We start from the raw sequence: 22,214 nt of genomic DNA, 5'->3' as shown, positions 1-22,214 counted from the left end.
GTTATGGATTTCTTGAGTTAATAACAATGTCTGGTGGGAATTTCATGCCAATGACCTCATTGGAAATGTATTTACTGAAAAAAATGTTGACACGTTCAATACTTATTTTCCCACTGTACAGAGGGAGGAGAAACTCTCTAGACAAATGGGGAGAAAAACATGCATAAAAATTTGATTCAAAGTGACAAAAGCCATGAATTTATTGTTTATGTACATCCTGGCAGTTTTTGTGAATGGCTGAGGTGTTTAAATGAGCAAGCTTTGTCTTTTTTAGTTGTAAATCATGGCCACTAGAGTTTCTTACTCTAGTGCATCAACAAAAATTCTTCTCATCAATATCTTTTGATATTATACTGTATACTATTATTCTTATTATTAAGGTTCTATTTGCTTTATTTCTCAATGGAGTTTTTCTTTTGTTTCAAGCTAATAGGTTCTAATATTTTTTAGGTGAGGAATAACAACTTTCAAGTAAGACAGAAATTTCCAGGTAAGGAAATCATACTCACTGATCATGGTACCAAAGAGTGGTGATGTGTTCCATGTTGATTACCATAGGCAAGTACAAATTTCACTGCGCTCTCTATACATAAGGACCCTATAAAGCTACAATACTCACATTTAATTAAAAAACTACAGCCCTCCACCACGCCACCCTTGACACTCGGACTGCTTACCCCAGTCTGCATGAAAGAACTGAAATCTCACCCTGGTTTGCCATTGCTGTTTCTATGTAGTCTAGTGTCATCTCATCCTCACAAAGGTCATATGGCATGTTTCCATCTGCATTAACTGCCAGCAGGTTGGCACCACTGTAAAAGAGAATAGAAGCAGTTACAACAACCACTGCCAGTCTAGGGTAAAGGCAAGACAAAGACACAAAGTATTTCTTTAAAATCCAGAGGTTTACCAACAGGAATGCTGTGACAATGGCCACGGGTTGGAGGTGCTTAAGTCAAGACACTCTCTAACAAAGACCACCTGCAGCCAGAGTTAAAGGTATAGTTGAGGTGATGTTTTCAAACCTGACCAGTAGCTAAATGTTACCAAGCTGTGCAATTTGACACACCATCCAAGACAACAGAGGCTGAACATGTATAAGGTGTTAACAGTGCCTTGTAATTAAATAAGAATTCTTATTCCTATTTATTTACAGTCTATAATAACTGTTCTTCCTATATCTATGAAGGCTATTTCATTTACAAAAAATAATGAAAACACTCAACCAGTCATGCATACTAAACCATTTCCAAGTCTCCATCAAGCCACTGTTACAGCACGCAAGCTTCTATCACCCACATGCACGGCCAGCTCTATCTGTCTGAGGATTCATGGCACCCTAGGGTTTTAGATCACACACAGACTGGTAAAATAAAATGGAGGCACTAGACTCAAAATAAACACACTTTTCTTTTGGTTGCAGATCAAATAATAATCTAGGCATAAGCTGACCATTATTTGATATTGAGTATACCAGCCTTAGTGGTTTGTTATACAAGTAAGAGCAATAACAAAATTAAAATGGTAAAGGACTAAACCATTTTAACTTTGCACTGCACAATACCAGTCAAATTGTTACAAAATTTCTGGTAATCATCAATTGAACTTGCGCTGGTCTCCAGATCTCATGCAAAAATGTATGTTCTGTGATTTTTTTTAGGTAAGGAAGACAAAAAGTTTTAGGGTATGGTTGTTGTAGTTGCTAATCATAGTGCTAAGGAGTGGTGACATGTTGGATGGTGCAAGTTAAGAGTTTCACTTTACTCTATACACGACATTAATATTGACCCTAATCTAAATATGTATATGTACAATGCCTATAAAAAGTATTTGCCATATGTGATCAATTATTTTGTGCCTTATATTTGTAATTATTTAGACTACTTTGCAGCACATTATTTTCACATTGACATTATATTGGAGCCTTTTTCTGTTGATCAGTTTCAAAAAAGCCAAATTAAATCCCCTGTGATTCAATGTTGTGTAACAATAAAATGCGAACACTCCCAAGGGGTGAACACCTTTTACAAGCACAGTATACTGTATGTTTAGCCTTGTTTTATATATTGTGTCCTTTCTAACTGTCTGTCTTATAGCACACCTTTAACATATAATGTTTTTTCTATCTCTGTGACTTTGCATCATCTACATTTAAAGTACCTATCTACCTAGCTACTTATAATTGTTTTATGTTGTACTTTCATACACACACACACCGTCATTTTATTTTATTTATATGTTTAATATTTTAAATAGCACCTTTCACATCTATTAGTATATACAGTATATCTCTTATTACACCCTTCAGATCAATCTATACATCCATTAAATATTTAAGTTAGATAGATAGGAAAGAGTCTATCTATCTATCTAATAGTGCCTCTCCTATCTATCTATCTATCTATCTATCATATAGTGCCTTTCATATCTATCTACAGTGCATCCGGAAAGTATTCACAGCGCATCACTTTTTCCACATTTTGTTATGTTACAGCCTTATTCCAAAATGGATTAAATTAATTTTTTCCTCAGAATTCTACACACAACACCCCATAATGAAAATGTGAAAAAAGTTTACTTGAGGTTTTTGCAAATTTATTAAAAATAAAAAAAACTGAGAAATCACATGTACATAATAAGTATTCACAGCCTTTGCTCAATACTTTGTCGATGCACCTTTGGCAGCAATTTCAGCCTCAAGTCTTTTTGAATATGATGCCACAAGCTTGGCACACCTATCCTTGGCCAGTTTCGCCCATTCCTCTTTGTAGCACCTCTCAAAATCCATTTTAAGACCTCTCCAGAGATGTTCAAGTCTGGGCTCTGGCTGGGCCACTCAAGGACATTCACAGAGTTGTCCTGAAGCCACTCCTTTGATATCTTGGCTGTGTGCTTAGGGTTGTTGTCCTGCTGAAAGATGAACCGTCGCCCCAGTCTGAGGTCAAAAGCGCTCTGGAGCAGGTTTTCATCCAGGATGTCTCTGTACATTGCTGCAGTCATCTTTCCCTTTATCCTGACTAGTCTCCCAGTTCCTGCCGCTGAAAAACATCCCCACAGCATGATGCTGCCACCACCACTATGCTTCACTGTAGGGATGGTATTGGCCCAGTGATGAGCACTGCCTGGTTTCCTCCAAATGTGACGTCTGGTATTCACACCAAAGAGTTCAATCTTTGTCTCATCAGACCAGAGAATTTTGTTTCTCATGGTCTGAGAGTCCTTCATGTGCCTTTTGGCAAACTCCAGGCGGGCTGCCATGTGCCTTTTACTAAGGAGTGGCTTCCGTCTGGCCACTTTACCATACAGGCCTGATTGGTGGATTGCTGTAGAGATGGTTGTCCTTCTGGAAGGTTCTCCTCACCCCACAGAGCACCTCTGGAGCTCTGACAGAGTGACCTTCAGGTTCTTGGTCACCTTTTTGACTAAGGCCCTTCTCCCCCGATCACTGTTTAGATGGCTGGCCAGCTCTAGGAAGAGTCCTTGTGGTTTCGAATTTCTTCAACTTACGGATGATGGAGGCCACTGTGCTCATTGGGACCTTCAAAGCAGCAGAAATTTTTCTGTAACCTTCCCCAGATTTCTGCCTTGAGACAATCCTGTCTCGGAGGTCTACAGACAATTCCTTTGACTTCATGCTTGGTTTGTGCTCTGGCATGAACTGTCAACTGTGGGACCTTATATAGACAGGTGTGTGCCTTTCCAAATTGTGTCCAATCAACTGAATTTACCACAGGTGGACTCCAATTAAGCTGCAGAAACATCTCAAGGATGATCAGGGGAGACAGGATGCACCTGAGCTTAATTTTGAGCTTCATGGCAAAGGCTGTCAATACTTATTATGTACATGTGCTTTCTCAATTTTTTTATTTTTAATGAATTTGCAAAAATCTCAAGTAAACTTTTTTCATGTTGTCATTATGGGGTGTTGTGTGTAGAATTTTGAGGAAAAAATGAATTTAATCCATTTTGGAATAAGGCTGTAACATAACAAAATGTGAAAAAATGATGCGCTGTGAATACTTTCCGGATGCACTCACTCACTCTCTCTATCTATAGTATAAGACAGAACTATTACTAGACCAGGAAGTTAAATACCAGTAATGCAATGAAAAAGACAGCAGGACATGTCACGTACTGACTGATGAGCAGCTCTACCAAGCTGAGGTGTCCACATGTGGCAGCTGCATGAAGTGGAGTCCACAGCTCACTATCACAGGCATTGACATCAGCCCCAGCTTCCAGCAAGATACGCACCATCTCCTCAAAGTCATCGATGCAACACTGAAAGAGGAAAATACAAATGCATCTCAGATGTGCTCCTCAATGTTAAACAAATAGACTTTTATTCCTTAAAGGAGCAATACAAATGTAAACATAAAGTAGACTGAAGTGGTGTGTATTATAAATTGAGGTTTTTTTTGGCGATCACCTTGTATATGATGCGTTAGCTGAAGATTATTTATGTGTCTGTTTTGTAGGAAAGTAGTAGCGGAAAGAACAAGCCACGAATGGCCCAGGAAAGCAACTAATCTTTTTACTTTACTTTATTATAATACAGTATATCATTTACACAAAGCGGTGTTTGCTCTTTTTCAAATTTCTTATCATTTCCCCATTTCCTTATCTTTTCATAGTAAATGATTAGTTAAGAAGCATAGAGCAGAAGACAAATGAATGAGGATCTAAGATTCTGTTTCCTGCTCTGTAAAGGTAACCTATTCCCATGTGCCTTTTTACCACTCCAAAGAAAATCTTCTAAACTCTATTGAGGTTGGTCTTAGGCTGCAGCCTGGCCACTACATTTTTCAAGCAAATGCAATGTTATAAAATAATGTAACTGAAGTCTAAGCAAATTAGTAAGTGGCACACACTCTTCATTCAGTTCCAAGTCAGTCTAGCATGAAGTACAGGGCGAGTCAAAATTATGTTAACATTTGAGTGAATGAAACAATTTATTCACAAAACATACTTCATATGTGCTAGATGATTTATAGGAATGTCTCAGCCTGTTCACCAGCATGTTCAACACATTTACCATATGTGGCACATAAGTTGTCCACAAAAATTGTACATAAGTATGTACATAGCAGTACCATAACATAATTTTGACTCACCCCATACATCTTAACAGACATGGGCACCATGTGCACTGTACTGTGCCAATGACTGCCATACTTTAACTGTGAAATTGCAAATTATAAGTATATGTACAGTGGTGTGAAAAACTATTGGCCCCCTTCCTGATTTCTTATTCTTCTGCATGTTTGTCACACAAAATGTTTCTGATCATCAAACACATTTAACCGTTAGTCAAATATAACACAAGTAAACAAAAAATGCAGTTTTTAAATGATGGTTTTTATTATTTAGGGGGAAAAAAAATCCAAACCTACATGGCCCTGTGTGAAAAAGTAATTGCCCCCTGAACCTAATAACTGGTTGGGCCACCCTTAACAGCAATAACTGCAATCAAGCGTTTGCGATAACTTGCAATGAGTCATTTACAGCGCTGTGGAGGAATTTTGGCTCACTCATCTTTGCAGAATTGTTGTAATTCAGCTTTATTTGAGGGTTTTCTAGCATGAACCGCCTTTTTAAGGTCATGCCATAGCATCTCAATTGGATTCAGGTCAGGACTTTGACTAGGCCACTCCAAAGTCTTCATTTTGTTTTTCTTCAGCCATTCAGAGGTGGATTTGCTGGTGTGTTTTGGGTCATTGTCCTGTTGCAGCACCCAAGATCGCTTCAGCTTGAGTTGACAAACAGATGGCCGGACATTCTCCTTCAGGATTTTTTGGTAGACAGTAGAATTCATGGTTCCATCTATCACAGCAAGCCTTCCAGGTCCTGAAGCAGCAAAACAACCCCAGACCATCACACTACCACCACCATATTTTACTGTTGGTATGATGTTCTTTTTCTGAAATGCTGTGTTCCTTTTACGCCAGATGTAACGGGACATTTGCCTTCCAAAAGTTCAACTTTTGTCTCATCAGTCCACAAGGTATTTTCCCAAAAGTCTTGGCAATCATTGAGATGTTTCTTAGCAAAATTGAGACGAGCCCTAATGTTCTTTTTGCTTAACAGTGGTTTGCGTCTTGGAAATCTGCCATGCAGGCCGTTTTGCCCAGTCTCTTTCTTATGGTGGAGTCGTGAACACTGACCTTAATTGAGGCAAGTGAGGCCTGCAGTTCTTTAGACGTTGTCCTGGGGTCTTTGTGACCTCTCGGATGAGTCGTCTCTGCGCTCTTGGGGTAATTTTGGTCGGCCAGCCACTCCTGGGAAGGTTCACCACTGTTCCATGTTTTTGCCATTTGTGGATAATGGCTCTCACTGTGGTTCGCTGGAGTCCCAAAGCTTTAGAAATGGCTTTATAACCTTTACCAGACTGATAGATCTCAATGACTTCTGTTCTCATTTGTTCCTGAATTTCTTTGGATCTTGGCATGATGTCTAACTTTTGAGGTGCTTTTGGTCTACTTCTCTGTGTCAGGCAGCTCCTATTTAAGTGATTTCTTGATTGAAACAGGTGTGGCAGTAATCAGGCCTGGGGTGGCTATGGAAATTGAACTCAGGTGTGATACACCACAGTTAGGTTATTTTTTAACAAGGGGGCAATTACTTTTTCACACAGGGCCATGTAGGTTTGGATTTTTTTTCTCCCTAAATAATAAAAACCATCATTTAAAAACTGCATTTTGTGTTTACTTGTGTTATATTTGACTAATGGTTAAATGTGTTTGATGATCAGAAACATTTTGTGTGACAAACATGCAAGAAATCAGGAAGGGGGCAAATAGTTTTTCACACCACTGTAATTTAAATCACTTTGCACTTAGTAAATATCAACACTTGGTTTATATATATATTATAAATATATCTAGTTATACATGTGTTTCTACCTTGTTACCATACTTAAAAGGATGACATTTTGTAGAAGATCCTGTAAAAATGATAGCTTCAGTCAGATTTGAATGTAAAGTTTTGCTCTGTAATCTTGTACCGTTACAGAGTTTTGAAGGGTTTAATTCAAAAGCAATATACTCTGAATCGAGGTTTCCTTTCGCTTATTACATACAGCATTGACGTTTACAGCCTGAACATTTATGTGGCTTATGTAATGGACCAAATGTTTAAAGCACTGTACAGATAAGATATCGTGAGCTATGTCCAGTGTCCACCTCATCTATGTTCTGTTCATTGGAGGTCCCTTTACTGAGCTCCACAAATGTTTAAACTAACCTGCCATCTCTCCTGGCTTGTGTTGTACCCATCGCATGAAATAGGCTGCAGTTGTGCCAGTGGTTCTCTGCTTCTGGTTTGCGCACCAGAACATGGCAGCACACTAGGGTCTGACCTCAAAGTGAACAACTTAGTTCTTTGCAAATCCAACTACCCAAACCCCCTCTTCTTTTAAGTTTACGTAAATAAGAGCACTTGACCATCTAATCCAGCTTGAATTTGTATATATTTTATACTGCATCGTGTGAATTAAGAAGAAGCCAACAGATTAAGAGAGTACCCAAGGAGGCCATCTGTTAACCACATCTTTGAGTTTCATCTAACTCTTCTTCATCCACTTCACATCTCATTTTCCATACAGCCAGCCACCTTATCTGTTTATCCTGGGCAAGGGCAGCTGCCCTTCCTCACACACTGCCAGCCCCATTTCTCTGTGTGAATACAGCCTCAGCTTGTACAATGGCACAGTTCTGTTTGCCATGTTCACTTCTGAACTGCACACTCCATTTCTCTGCAGGTTTACAACTGATGCGAAAAAAGTACGGTAGTGCTGCCTGAGAATACCCCACTCGCTACATCTTACAAACAATTATCGAGAAATGAGAAAAACCATGGAGTGTCTAATTTTCATCTTTCAATAATGTCAGCACTTTTTAATCAAATCAAAGTGTTTTTGAGAATTTGGGTTTTTTAGTATTTATACTGTGGATGGTTTACCCATAAATATGGATAACTGAAATGTCCTTTCTTAGTGGATACCTACTGGCCTAGATGTACCAGCCTGCTAGTTGTCATCTTTAAAACAAAATGGGAAATAATGTTTTTATTGATCAGTCAAATTTGCATTATACACTGTATATGTATATAAAGGACGATTATAAAGTTTGGAGTTTGAACCTCAATGGGGAAAATGGATGCTGACATGTGGGTAAATAATAGAGCTGACAGTGGGTGTACTATAAAATATGATCTCCACAGGCTGCCTCACCACAGCACAACTCGTAGAGGAGGATGATGATAGGATATTCGTTACCTGGTGAAGTGCAGTCAGGCCGTCTTCATTGTACAGGTCCGGACTGATGCCACTCTTCACCATGTTCTGCACTACAATGACAAAAACAAACATTGTTGCAGTTGGTGGGCACTAAATTCATAAGACCCTATGAAGACCAATAAACATTCAAAATCGGTCCCAAAGACTGACTGACCTTTTCTATTTAAACATAAAGATTTCAGCTTCACAAAAATGACTGTAAGAAGCTGATAAGAAAAAAATCCCTGATATGACATTTACTGCATAATAACAACAACAACAACATTTATTTATATAGTACGTTTTCATACAAAAAAGTAGCTCAAAGTGCTTTACATAATGAAGAAAAATAAAAGACCAAATAAGAAATTAAAATAAGTCAACATTAGTTAACATAGAATAAGAGTACAGTTCGATGGCCAGGGAGGACAGAAAAAACAAAAAAAAAAAAAACTCCAGACGGCTGGAGAAAAAAATAAAATCTGTAGGGATTCCAGACCACGAGACCGCCCAGTCCCCTCTGGGCATTCTACCTAACATAAATTAAATAGTCCTCTTTGTATTTAGGGTTCTCACAGACAAAATAAATAATAAAATAAACCATTCCACAGATTCGATGCAACCAATATTCGAGTCAAAATACCTTGCCAGCCATGGATTAAATTTGGTATTTTACTCTTTAATCATCTTATCACCTTTGGGTTAACCGGTATGCTGACATGGACTTGTATTCATGAGTATGTTGGTAACATCAAGATCTCCATGAAGAGACCTCATTTTAGATATATCCTCTGCCTGTTTCAATGATGCCATTACTTAGATATTTTCAGTCTTTACTGTTGAATACACCCTGGACCCCAGCAGGTTCTCTTTGATCCTCATCCCCACTGATGATCTATACATTGACTTATGATTGCAGGTTCATTGCTGTGGTGGACTGTCATCAAATTCAGGATCTTGTGCCCACTGCTGCCACGATAGGTTTCACCTAAACCTTGGAATCATGCACTCAAAGTAAATTGGTGACACGATAGATAGATAGATAGATAGATAGATAGATAGATAGATAGATAGATAGATAGATAGATAGATAGATAGATAGATAGATAGATAGATAGATAGATAGATAGATAGATAGATAGATAGATAGATAGATAGATAGATAGATAGATAGATAGATAGATAGATACTTTATTAATCCCAAGGGGAAATTCACAACCTTTGAAGCCAGCCTCCAGATGGTTTCAAAAAGTCTGCACAGTACCATTTCAATCTAACACTGTCTTCCTATGCGAGACAGAAAAACACTTGAACCTCTAATTATGTTAGAACTTGACATATTTGCTGAAATTCACTCTTTAATGGTCTTTAGATAAAACTACAACAACAAACTGCAGACAGCTCAGAATGCTTCATGCCTGTATTAAAAATGACATAACCACATAACCCATTTGATGGCACCATTGCACTGGCTCCCTGTTGATATTGGAATTTGATTCTTGACCCTAGTACCCATCTGCAAAGACTGGGCATAATCTGTGGCACCTCCCCATATACAACAAATTCTTTGAAGCCAGACCCAGATTTGTTTCACACTTCTGCCTTGCTACACGCACTAATAACTTTAGACAGTTCTGTGACATCCATTCCCCAAAGTTTTCTTCTGACATCTACCCATTAAGCTCCATTAGTGGGGCAATGCAGTGACATAGACCTTAACCCTGATGACTCATTTATCCTGTGTCCTAGGAATGAACCCCATACCCAGTTGCAGTTGGTGTGGGGTCTGCATGTTTTCCTCATATCTGTGTGGGTCCTCCTCTAGGGGGCATCCAGTTTTCCTTTCACATCCCTAAAGAGAAATGTGTTAAGTTGATTATCCATTACAAATTGACCCTCTGTGAGTGTGGTGTGTGCATGAATGGCCACTGTGGTAGACTATCATCAAATTCAGGATGACAGTCCACCAGTCATTGAAACCCTCAAGCAGCTCTGTGACAGGTGAATTTGAGAATGTTATACTATGCTCCATTAATCTCATTTTAATTTTATTGCATATGAGCTATGCTACCTGTCCAAGTCAAGTCAGAATACATTTTAAAACATTTGACATCTCATGCCTCAGCGTTCCTCCTATGCCTTTCCATGGTATATTTGTGTCTCTTAACCTCTCTTACCTGGAGCTTCTTCTCCCAATCACATTCTCATAAATGCTGTTCCCCAGACTCTATCATTTCGAAGCACCCTGCTCACTTCCGCTCAGCCTTTTTAATTAACCCCAATGGTAGACGAGCCCCCATTATCCGTAGTGAGAACATCATTTGTATTCTTGCGAATACTTCTCATCTTTGAATGCGATTCTCAGTGATCCTTCTACATTTTTCCTTGGTATCCTCATGTGTTTCAAGCTTCTAACTTCCCCTCTCAATCGCATTTGACTGAGCTACCACAGTTAAAATCAGACCAAAACCAAACTAACCAGGGACTGGGCACACGCGCACACACACATCACACACGCGCACACACACATCACACACACACACACACACACACACAGTAGTGTTTTGTTATATACTAGATACAGTATTTGTTGTGTTATACTGTAATCTAAAATGCTTCAAAAAGAGCCTCTAATTGCTATGGAAAGTAACACAACATTTTTCAAATCCACTTAATCCAATTCAGAAACATTAGAAGGGTGATGTGGTGGAGCCTATCATGACAGAAACAGGCGTTAAACAGGAACCCAGCCTGGGCTGAATGCTACCACTAGGTTTGCTATGAAAGGTGTTATGTAAAATAAAGACTGATGGACTGAATGACAACTTGCTTGGCGGCAGTTTGGCATTCCATAAGATGTTAACACCTCTCTTTCTGGTTGCTTACTTATTCAACTACTGTACATATACCATAGGTCTGTATTGACAGTGGTTTCAGAAAGTATTCAGACCTCCTCACTTCCTGAACACTTTATAGTGATGTATATGTAATTTTAAATAGATACATTTACCAGTTGTCTACTCAATCTATACTGAATAACCCATAATGACAAAGTGAAAACATGTTTTTGGAAAGGGTTATACATTTATAAAGAAGCAAGATCTGAAACGCCTCATTCATGAAAGTATTTGGACCTTTAATTCAGTTATTACAGCTTTCAGACTTTTTGGGTAAGTCTCTACAAGATTTGCACACTTGTGAACTGCTGTCATCAGGTCTCACCATACTTGTTCGATAGGGTTTAAGTCTGAGCTTTGGCTGGACCACTCAATAACAGTCTTGGTTGATGATGTCTTGGCTGTATGCTTAAAGTCATTCTCATGCTACCCCTAAGTCTGAGGACATGTGCACTCTGGAACAGGTTCTCTTCAAGGACCACTCTATAGTTGGCTGCAATCATTCTTCCCTTAATTCTGACCATTCTCCTTGTCACTGCCACGGAGCAGTGCATCCATAGAATGATGCTGCCACCCCCATGCTCCACCCTGAGGATGGCATTAGGCAGGTGATGAGCCGCACCTGATCTTTACTAGCCCCAGTGCTTACAGTGCTGTCCATGTAGCAGTTCCATAAACACCTGATCGATGGAGTACTGCTGAGATGGTTATATTTCTGACAGGTTCTCCCATCTCATCTGAGGATTTCTGAGCTCACATAGAGTGACCATTGAATTACTGGTTTCCTGACTGACCAAAGCCATTCCTGCCCAGTTACTCAGTTTGGCTGGATAGCCAAATCTATGAAGAGTCCTAGTGATTCCAAATTTCTTTAATTTCAAAATTATTAAGGGCATTGTGCTCTTGGGAACACTCAACAATGGTTTACAAATGGTTGTACGTTCTTGTCCTTATCTTTGCCTCACCACCATTTGATTATGTTGGTCTACAGAGACTTCATAGCTTGGTTCCTGTTCTGACATGCACTGTGAATTATGGGACCTTCTATACACAAGTTTGTGCTTTTCTAAATGATGCCCAATGACTACAATTTGCACAGGTGGTCTCCACTCAAGTTCTAGACACATCTCAAAAGTGTATTATAGCAAACAGGACGAACCTGAGCACAATTTCGAGTGCCACAGCAAAGGGTCTGACTACCTAGGAATGGGAATTCAGTTTTTGATTGTTAATAAATTGCAAGCCATTCTAAAAACATGTCTTCACTTTATCATTATGGGTTATTGAGTTTAGATGTATTGGCAAAAAAGGGCAAATTTATCCATTTAAAATTACATCTACAACAAATGTATAGAGAAAGTGAACGGGTCTCAATACTTGCTGAATCCACCATGTATACAGGTAAAGTATTATGATGGAATTAAAGATTCAGCTTTTTGTTGAATTTACACATTTTAGAAATTCCTGCAGATGATTTGTTCACTTCATGACTGCATTGTGTCCGTCTGTGTCCAGATGTTCTATTTCCCATTTCAATTTTCTCTTGTTACAGGTGACACTGGTATTTGGCGTGTATTTAAAGAAGAAGCCAACTGAAGACCTGTAGGGTGTTTGTCTCTTAACACCACAAGTCCTTCTCCTCTTAAGCAGTTGTATATCTGTGCCTTTTTCTGTCCAGGCCAGGTTCAGTTTTACACTCTTCTCTCAATCCACTTGAGGACACCCTTGTATGAAATCTTCGCCACCTTGCCAGTTGGTCACATGAGATAGATAGATAGATAGATAGATAGATAGATAGATAGATAGATAGATAGATAGATAGATAGATAGATAGATAGATAGATAGATAGATAGATAGATAGATAGATAGATAGATAGATAGATAGATAGATAGATAGATAGATAGATAGATAGATAGATAGATAGATAGATAGATAGATAGATAGATACTTTATTAAGTAACCTTCATTTCACCAAACAACAATGGATGGGCATGTTTCTTGAGAAGGCCACTTTGTTTTGCCCATTTTTGAGCCCAGAATTGAACTTTAGTAATACCTGCACCTTGCAAGCCAAGCAAAAACAATTTACTGGTTTTACTGAACGGAATTAGATGTTTTAGCTCTGCTAACACAACTACAATGGTTTCTCTAATAACCACCTAGTACTTACACGTGATTGATTAAGGATGAGCTATTAAAGTTTACCATTAGGACTCTGGAGTAATGGCTGTTAAAAAGGGGGCTTTGCAGAAATACCTGGATAAAACATTACAAATCAGTCATTTCAAGCAGTAACAGTCATTAATAACGTCTTGAGTACATTTTTAAATCAGTTTATTGGTACCTTGATTAAAAAAAACTATCAATTTCTATCAAAAGCATGAAAGCTTCTGGGTGATTACAGACTTTTGAGCACTAGTGTATATTGTGTACTGTCATTGTCCGCTTTATTTCTCTCTGTCAGTGAAAAGGCACTTGTTTTAACCAGTTTGGAAAATGGATGGACAGATGGATGGTTGTGTTATCTTCTGCTCCACTGTCAACAGGCCATATCTCAATTCTTATGTTAACAGGAATTTATATTGACACAATTTTGTTTATGCTTAACCAGTGAGGTTGATTTTGTATTTTAGTTAGTCTGTCTTGATAAGTACGTTTAAATATACAAATTTTGTAACTATTGTGAATTACATTTATTGTTTAATAGCTGTACATGTGTTTACACATCCTCAGCCTGAAATAAAAGAAGAACACCACATAAGAAGGAACTGAAACAACTGAAAAAATAAACCTGAGCTTAAAACTGATGCTGAAAATTGCCCAACATGCCTGTTTCCAAAATCCGTGCATGAAGTAAACTGCAGACGTCCACATCTAAGAGCTCCCTGTGTGAAGTTTCTCCTTGTATCTGCATGGGTTCTTTCTAGATAACCAATTTCCTGCCAAGTCCCTAAATATATTCTGATTTGGAAAATGTAAACTGGCTGGGTTGTGAGCGAGTTTAAGTGTGTATGGGCAAACAAATGTGCCCTGACATTGCCTGGTACTCCATCTGGGTTTGGTTCCTAACTGGCACACCATGCAGCCCAAGAAAAGGCTCTAATTCCCCACCACCCTAACCTGAAAGAATCAGGTTTGTGGAAAAAAATGGATTGATAGATTTGTGTCTACATAAACCATCTTTGTCTGGATCATCTACAACTGGACTGAAGAATAACAATAATCTGAACTCTTCCTCAGAATTCACAACAGTAAATTGATCTATCAGCAGGTTCATGACTGGTGATAGATGCAGTTTTTATGCAACAAAGTTTTGGAATGTAAGTAAATATTGGTCCAATGAACTGACTCATGGGGTCCACAAAGTAGAAAATCTAAAGCTGACTTACCAGCGTTTTGTTAAAAATACATTTTTGGGAAGCACCCAGATGAATGAAAGACATGTTGGATGAGCAAACCAGAGCTTTCTGATAAAAATAACCACAGAAAGAGACAATAGTGCCTTTAAGAAATAGAGAAGACTGAATGTACACTAAGTCCACTGATTCTTTTGTACAATTCACTAAAAGAAGGGAAGCAGAGATAAAAAAAAAAGCTTATGTATCACTTTTTAGTAAGGCTGGATTTGAATGCATTATTTCCATCTTACAGAAAATGAGGACTTGGCAAGGCTGCCTTGCTACATAAGAAGCAGAGTGACGAGCAGCCAGGGTAGTGACTCAGTTGGAGACATCATTTAATGTTACCTTTCTGGATTGCGATAATCTGCAATTTATTACAAAAGGGTGAACTCAATGACTTAGAGTTGCTTAACTGAGAAATTGAAGTTGCTGTACTAAATGTTTGCATTAAATCAACATCTTTTACAGGACTGTCTGCAATGTAACCACTGTTAGACACAGAAGGATTTGCTCAGTTCATTTCACTCACCAAGGCTTGCTGCAAATTCAGTGCTCCACATATTTCTGTTGGGGTGGCATGGTGGCGAAGTGGTAGCACTGCTGCCTCGCAATAAGGAGGCGCATCCTGGGTCCTCCCTGTGTGGAGTCTGGATGTTCTTCCCGTGTCTGAGTCGGTTTCCTCCTAGTGCTCTGGTTTCCACCCACAGTCCAAAGACATGTTGGATAGGTGAATTGGCAATCCTAAATTGGCCCTGTTGTGTGTGTGTATTCACCTTGTGATGGACTTGCACCCTGTCCAGGTTTTGTTCCTGCCTTGTGCTCTATGCTAGCTGGGATAGGCTCCAGCAGTCCCCCACAACCCAGTAATTAATGGCCGACTGACAGATTTCTGTAATTCAAACATCAGAACAGGTCATTCAGAGCAACAAATCTGTATAAAATGTATTTATTACCTGCTCGTGTTGATGAACTGATTGCAAAGCTTGCAATGGTTTTCCGGTAAGAAGCCCTGATTTGATTTTGATAGAGGAAATAAAAAGGAAAGAAGTTACATGGCCAAAGTCTAAGTGCCAACAATTTACTGGCTTTAGTTCTGGATGAGTAATATCCTGCAAGCATATGGCGGACCTCCAACCCCGCACAAGAAGGAAATTTAATTCAGATCTAGTGTATTTACCTTGTGCTCACCAAATGGGGCATGCCTGCAATTAAATATTAAAGAAGCAGAGGAAGTTTAGAAATTCCCTACAATTGAAAGTGAGGCAATCTGATGGTGAACCTAATCAAAAAATAGTATTCAGTGCCTTTAACAACCTTCAACATGAATGCAGGTTCCGTCTAGGAGTCAAAATTAGTAGAAAGAAATTAATCTAATCTGAAGGAGAGGTTTGGCAAAAATAAATATCACGCAGAAGGGATGAATTTCACCTCCATAGACTGGCCTGTGACAGGAGTAGGTTGGGTGCATGCGTTGAAAGCACATTGCCGCACCCACCATATGCCAAACCACCTGGATTGGTACCCAAGTGTAGAGGGTGACACCTCAGGACCACACTGGAACAGTGTGAGGTTTTACGGTGCCTGGAATGCCAATCCAGCCATCAGCCCTCAAGTTCTCCCTGTAAGTTGGAGGACCTGCTTGCAGGGCTGGATGCAGATTAATGTCATACCCAGGATGAAGAAGACCGCCGGGGCCTTTACCCAGCCAGGATGCCTTTGTTATAGAAGGACTCGGGGAGAGGGCTTATTCCGGACACTCTCTCCCCCAGAATGCTAGAGGGCAGCCCTCCTGGCTTGCAGCGGGGCAATGGGTTTGGAGCATGGAAGCCCATCCTTGCTGGGGCCTGTGGCCACCATCAGGGGACGCCTGGACGTTTCACAAGCCCTATTTAGCCGCACTTCCACCACACCCAGATGTGCTGCTGGAAGAAGCTCATTGGACACCTGGAGTCCTCTGGGTTTCCTATAAAAGGAGAAGGCCAGCACTCCTTGGGGAGCCAGAGTCGGGAGGAGGTGGATGAAGCTTCTTGGGAGAGGAGTGGAGGTGGAGAAGAAGAAGCAGGAAAGGCTTTTGTCTTGGACTGTGTCGTGGGGAGCAGAGAAAATGCACTTCCCCATGTGAATAAATGTGTACTGTATGGCAAACTCGTGTCACTACCTGTCTGTGTCGCTTAGGATGGCTGTACGCACCCCTAAGGCTTCACACAGGTTAAGGGCCTTACTCAAGGGCCCAATGGAGTAGAGTCACTTCTGGCCTTTACAGGATTTGAACCCGCAACCTTTTGATTACCAGTGCAGATCCCTAGCCTCAGAGCCACCACTCCACCCTATGACAGGAGTAGGGGGGTACAAAACCATAAGGGTCAGATTTATGATCAGAGAAAAAAAAAAATGGAAGTAGGAAAAGCATTCATAACTGAGGTGGCAAGTGACTGGGAGATACAAATGTAGCCGAGTCTGAATTGGGATTAATGCGGGTGGAAAAAAAAGAATATTTTATAGCACAGTGGTTCATTAAAAGATAAAGGCTGAACAGATTTAAATTACAGATGAACTTGTAAAGTGAGCAAGTCGAGTGACGAGGTACATTGGTGGAGGAGAAATTAAATTAAAGGACTTTGCATCAATGGAAAGAATTTGATGAAAGCTTTTAAAATGTAAAATGCTGTAGGCTGGATTTAGCTTGAATGAGGACTGGTATAGAGTGGGAGAGCATACTACAATCCTTGTACCACCTATCTCTTGCAACAAATACTAAAATCTACCATCACACAAGCTAATACAGAGGTAGAGTTCCATTGTTTTCATAATTTAATAATTACAGCCCTACTTTCCTCAGAATCACTTAGCGTCTCAGTGGTAATGGATACGTTAAGCAAAGTTTTACATTTGAATAAAACCTTTTCATTTTAAATATCTTTGCAGGGTTACTTCATAGGTACCAGGCAATTTATTCCATATTTTAAAATGGGAGTGCTGTCACGATGACTATTCTTAATGAACCACAGAATAGCGCCCCTCCCTAGTAAACATGTTTGTAAAGGTGTTCGATTCTACAAGTGTATTCTCAATACATTAGGAGGTATAGCAGCTTAAGTGACTCCCGCTAGGTCAGTTTGTGAGTCAGTAGAACGAGACTGAATGAAGATCCTTAAGGTTTATAATAGAAGACTTTATGCACTATGTGACATAGGTAGTTTAAAAGGTAACAGACATGTTTTTTTGTGTTTTAACACTAGAAATACCAAAGCCTACGAAAAAACTCGTAAATCCGGCCGACCTTAAATCCCTTCGCACTTTTCCGTCAGCGTCTTTTGTCTCTTAAATGTGCTGATCAAGACAAACAGCAAGCAGCCAACTATTCCATTTCCCCACCGCCACAGAACCGTCACAAAGTTCTCCCTGTTCCAGCCTTCATTATCTGGAAGTAAAGTGCTGGAGTTTTAGAATGGAAATAATAGATTGTTATTTGGGACACCTGCATTTCATGTGTGTTCCGTTTCATGATAATCTGGGTAAACACATCGTTAAAACAGAAACGTTTTTCATATTTTATTTTCAAAATGTAGACATAAACTATATAATACGTAAAGCCTGAAGCGCAAAGATCAAATAAACACTTTCACAAAAGGTTCAAGGATGGTGCAACAGCTTCCGTGGTGCACCGGTAAGAATTGCTGACTTATAATCAAAGGTCCCCCGGTTCGATCCTGACTGCCTCGTATATTTACCGTTTTGAGTAGTGAGCTGCTCTTATTGTTAATATTATACAATAAACACATATATTTGAATTGCGTCTGTAACAGCCGCTGTACATTTACAGTACTTGTAAAAGTTACAGTTTTTTTTTTTTCACTTTTATTTTCTCAGTCACGATCACGATACATAGTACCACCCCCCAGGGATCTGACACTGTTACTTTTTATCTGAAACTGGAAATAACTGTAGATGTGAGTGGTGTTTTGAGACAATAGAACTGGAAATTCTCTGGTCTGATATTTGGAATTATTCGTTTTATGACCTGTATAGTACATTTTGAAAAACATTGTGCCACGGATGCAACATTATTCATATTATTCATATTCATTTGCGTAATTTCTTGCGCTTGTAATCAGTGACAGCATTTTTTTTTTCCCGATCTCACCCAGTATGCACAGGACTCCAGAACATGCAGAGGAAAGAATGTTCCTAAGCAAGGTGAGCCATGAACACTCTTCTTTTGTCAGTAAACCCTGTATATGCCTTGCACAGTACATGTGCGATGATCGCCGCCAGGTCAAGCTTGTTATAGCACAAGCAACCGGCCACCTGAGTGCTCCTGGTCGCACTGAGTAATGTCACGCCTTCTGGTGCATGCTGTTAGCAACAGCACCAGGGAAAAAAAAAAGAAAGAGACAAACATATGTGACATTTTGAAGAAATCATTGTATGACCTAAATAGTACCAATCAGAAAACATCATCGCACTAATGCAATATTATTTGAAAACAAACACCATCAGATCGGGTGTAAATTTATGCTGCCGCTGTTAGTTAGGGTCAGATCAGAAGAGGAGGCAGAGCGTGAACGTGACTGAGAGAATGAAAGTGAAAAAAGATAACTTGAAGGCTGGAACAGGGAGAACTTTGTGGTCGTTCTACAGCGGTGGGGGGATGGAATAGTAGGCTGCTTGCTGCTTGTCTTGATTGGCACATTTACAAGACAAAAGATGCTGACGGAGAAGTGCGAAGGGATTTAAGGTGGGTCGGATTTAGGTTTTTTTTTCGTAGGCTTTGGTAATTCTAATGTTAATAATGAAAAGTACTCTTTCATGTAGGAGATTTGAAAAAATTAAAGTGTGAAACAATACTGCTGTCTTCATATAAATTATAAGTAAATAGCGGACCTTAATGTTATGGGTTGAGTATTGAGCTGGAAAATGAATTCAAACACCCGAGAATTAACATGAGTTAGGCTGTGCAAGACCAGCCTGTCCCCTAACTGCCGCTGCATTGATTCTTGGGATTCTGAGTACTTCCACTAGTTCAATACTAGACCAGTGACGTCTTCAGTCCACTCTTTTCAGGCAATTTATACAAGAATGGTTACATGGTTTCTCATTGCAGTTTTTCAAAGCACCCACAAAGAGGGTACCTTTGCAGTTAAATGAGAGAAAAACATAGCCATTCCTCTTAACTTTTGTGTTCAGCCAATGTTTTATTCTTGGCTCAAGTGTATTTTCATTTTGTTTAGTCTTTTTAATGTGTATTTTGTGTCATTGTGTTTTTTTTATTAATTTCTGCGTTGTGTATTAATTATACTACAGTTGTTTTATTTTGTTTTGTGTGTATTAGTTGTCGTTGTTTCTTGCCCTGTGTAATGATTAACACATTTTCTGCGGATAATTTCAGTTATTGTATGCTTTGTTATGAGAGGGAAGGTGGTGGAATGGTGGACTACAAGGAAAAGATGTGGTGAAGATAAATGAATTTAAATACTTGGGTTCAACAGTTCAAAGCAATGGAGAGTGCGACAGAGAGGTGAAATAAGAGGGCAGGCAGGGTGGACTGGGTTGAGAAGAGTGTCAGGAGTGATTTGTGATAGAAGAATATCTGGAAGAAGAAAGGGAAGGTCTATAAAATGGTAGTGAGACCAGATACTGTTGTAGGGTTTGGAGACGGTTGCACTGCTGAAAAGACAGAAGGAAAAGTTGAAGATGCCACGGTTTTCACTCGAAAACAAGGGTAGACAGGATTAGGAATGAGAATATTAGTGGGACAACACAGGTATGACAGCTTGATGACAAAGTGAAAGGGGCTAGATTAAGATCTGGGCATGTGCAGAGGAGAGATAAGGGGTACTTTGGGAAAAGAATGTTGAGGATGGAACCCCCAGACAAGAGGAAAAGAGGAAGGCCAAAGAGGAAGTTTATGGAAGTGATGATGGAGGACATGAAGGCAGTTTTGAGTGGCAGAAAATGATGTAAAAGACAGAGTTAGATAAAGAAGGATGGTCAACTGTGGCGCCCCCTAAATGGGAGCAGCTGGAAGAACAAGATATGTTTTGTTCATTACTGTGTAAGGTTCTTTCAAGGTTGTTTTGATTCATTTTCAGATAGATTATTGTTTATTCCCATCTTGTTCTATGTTTACGTGACTCGTCGCAAAAAGTCACATGACAATTATGTCATTGGAGATGATGATATGGATATGCAGATGGCTTGACTACACTTAATCATTTGGTTGGCCAAACTCTTTGAATTTCTTTTTAACAACACTTAGCTTTAAAACAAGTAGATGCTAGCATGAAATTTCATTTTTTGGTTTATTGAACATTTTTTTCGTCTTGTTTTCATGTACTGTATGGTTTCCTGATCATTTATCTAATTTGGTTTTGATCTTGATACTCTTTCTCACTATAGTTATAATTTCATGTATCATCTAGTTAACAAACTTCCTCACAATAATCTTTGGACTCAGTGTCCATCATAACACCCTGTTCCCTTTATGTGAAACCTTAGGGGGTGGGCCACCTAATGATGCAACTGGAGGCCTGGCCTCAAAAGTATAGGAAAAGCTGCTGCTACACAGCAGAGTCAGCATTGTAATTGTTCCTGACTGTTGGCTTGTGCTTTCCTTGTATTTGAATTTCTCTATTTTGATCCTCACTCCTGCTTTGGAATTTAGGCACTATCTTTGGACTAACCTTTTTGGCAATTTGGATTCATTGATTTTTTTTTTTTTTTTTACTTCTGCCACTGTTTTTTTCTGGAATGCTATTAGGTATCGACCAGACACAGACAGACAGCAGAGGCTTGTTTAAAAATAAGCAAAAAGGTTTTATTTTATTTTCCTCGTATCCCATAGGTCCTACACATTCCCCAAAAACACACCAAACAAAAAGCACCCAAAAACATACTCTTCTTCTTCTTCTTCCTCCACTCCTCCCAGGCAACTTTGTCCTCCTCCTCCTGACTCTGGTGCCTCGAGTAGTGGCTGCAGGCTGTTCTTATAACCCACCCAGAAGTGCTTCAGGTGATAATTAACCTAATTCAGGCTGTACTTCCAGGTGTGGCTGCATTCCAGCCCACACGGGCTCAGGAAGGCAATGCAGGTCCTCCCAGTGGTGGCCACGGAGCCCAACAGGGCTGAGCCCTAAAGTCCCAGGCCTGTGGCCCCAATGTAACCCAGGAGGGCTGCCACCATGCGTTCCAGGGGGCATAGTGTGCATCCCATGGCTGCTCCCCCCGAATCCAGTGTCAAAGGGGCGTCCTGGCCAGACATGGGACCCAGCTGTCCTCCACACTTGTCAATAAATAATTTAATATTGCAGAAAATGCATTATAGATTATTAACAGCCTTCCTCTTACTCCTTTTTGAACATTTTTGATATTTGTTTGCCCCATTTTTTAGTTGTGGTTAGGCTGCCTGTGTTGAGGCTAATATGGGATGCCAGACCTGGGTGAAGGACTGGTTTGGCTTGTGGTTTTTTAAGGCCTGCATGCCTTTTTCTGTGCTTTGTGGTGGCAGGAAATCACAACATAGGGGATTTAAATGTCAAATTTATATAAAGATGACACAGCATTGAAATAATAAATTCCTGTTTGTTATTCTGGAATCAGAGCTTGGAGTCAAAAATGAAACACCATGATTTGAAAAAAG

General features: G+C 39.6%; 1 protein-coding gene across 2 annotated transcripts in view; it reads right to left on the bottom strand.

Moving 5' to 3' along the window:
- ppp1r16a (protein phosphatase 1, regulatory subunit 16A) overlaps nucleotides 1-22,214 on the bottom strand; it is a 180,008-nt gene that overhangs the window by 47,863 nt on the left and 109,931 nt on the right. For both annotated transcript variants that reach the window (XM_039753803.1, XM_039753804.1), the window contains exons 3-5: nucleotides 8,276-8,346; nucleotides 4,136-4,281; nucleotides 709-812 (exon numbers count right to left, since the gene is read on the bottom strand). In XM_039753803.1, the coding sequence (XP_039609737.1) occupies nucleotides 709-812; nucleotides 4,136-4,281; nucleotides 8,276-8,346 (321 nt within the window). The remainder of the gene's footprint in view (nucleotides 1-708; nucleotides 813-4,135; nucleotides 4,282-8,275; nucleotides 8,347-22,214) is intronic.

The sequence above is a fragment of the Polypterus senegalus genome, chromosome 5 (genome assembly GCF_016835505.1).
Source record: "Polypterus senegalus isolate Bchr_013 chromosome 5, ASM1683550v1, whole genome shotgun sequence".
In the NCBI taxonomy this organism is placed as follows: domain Eukaryota; kingdom Metazoa; phylum Chordata; class Cladistia; order Polypteriformes; family Polypteridae; genus Polypterus; species Polypterus senegalus.
The sequence above is the reverse complement of the archived record's forward strand: the minus strand, read 5'-3'. Positions and strand labels throughout refer to the sequence as shown.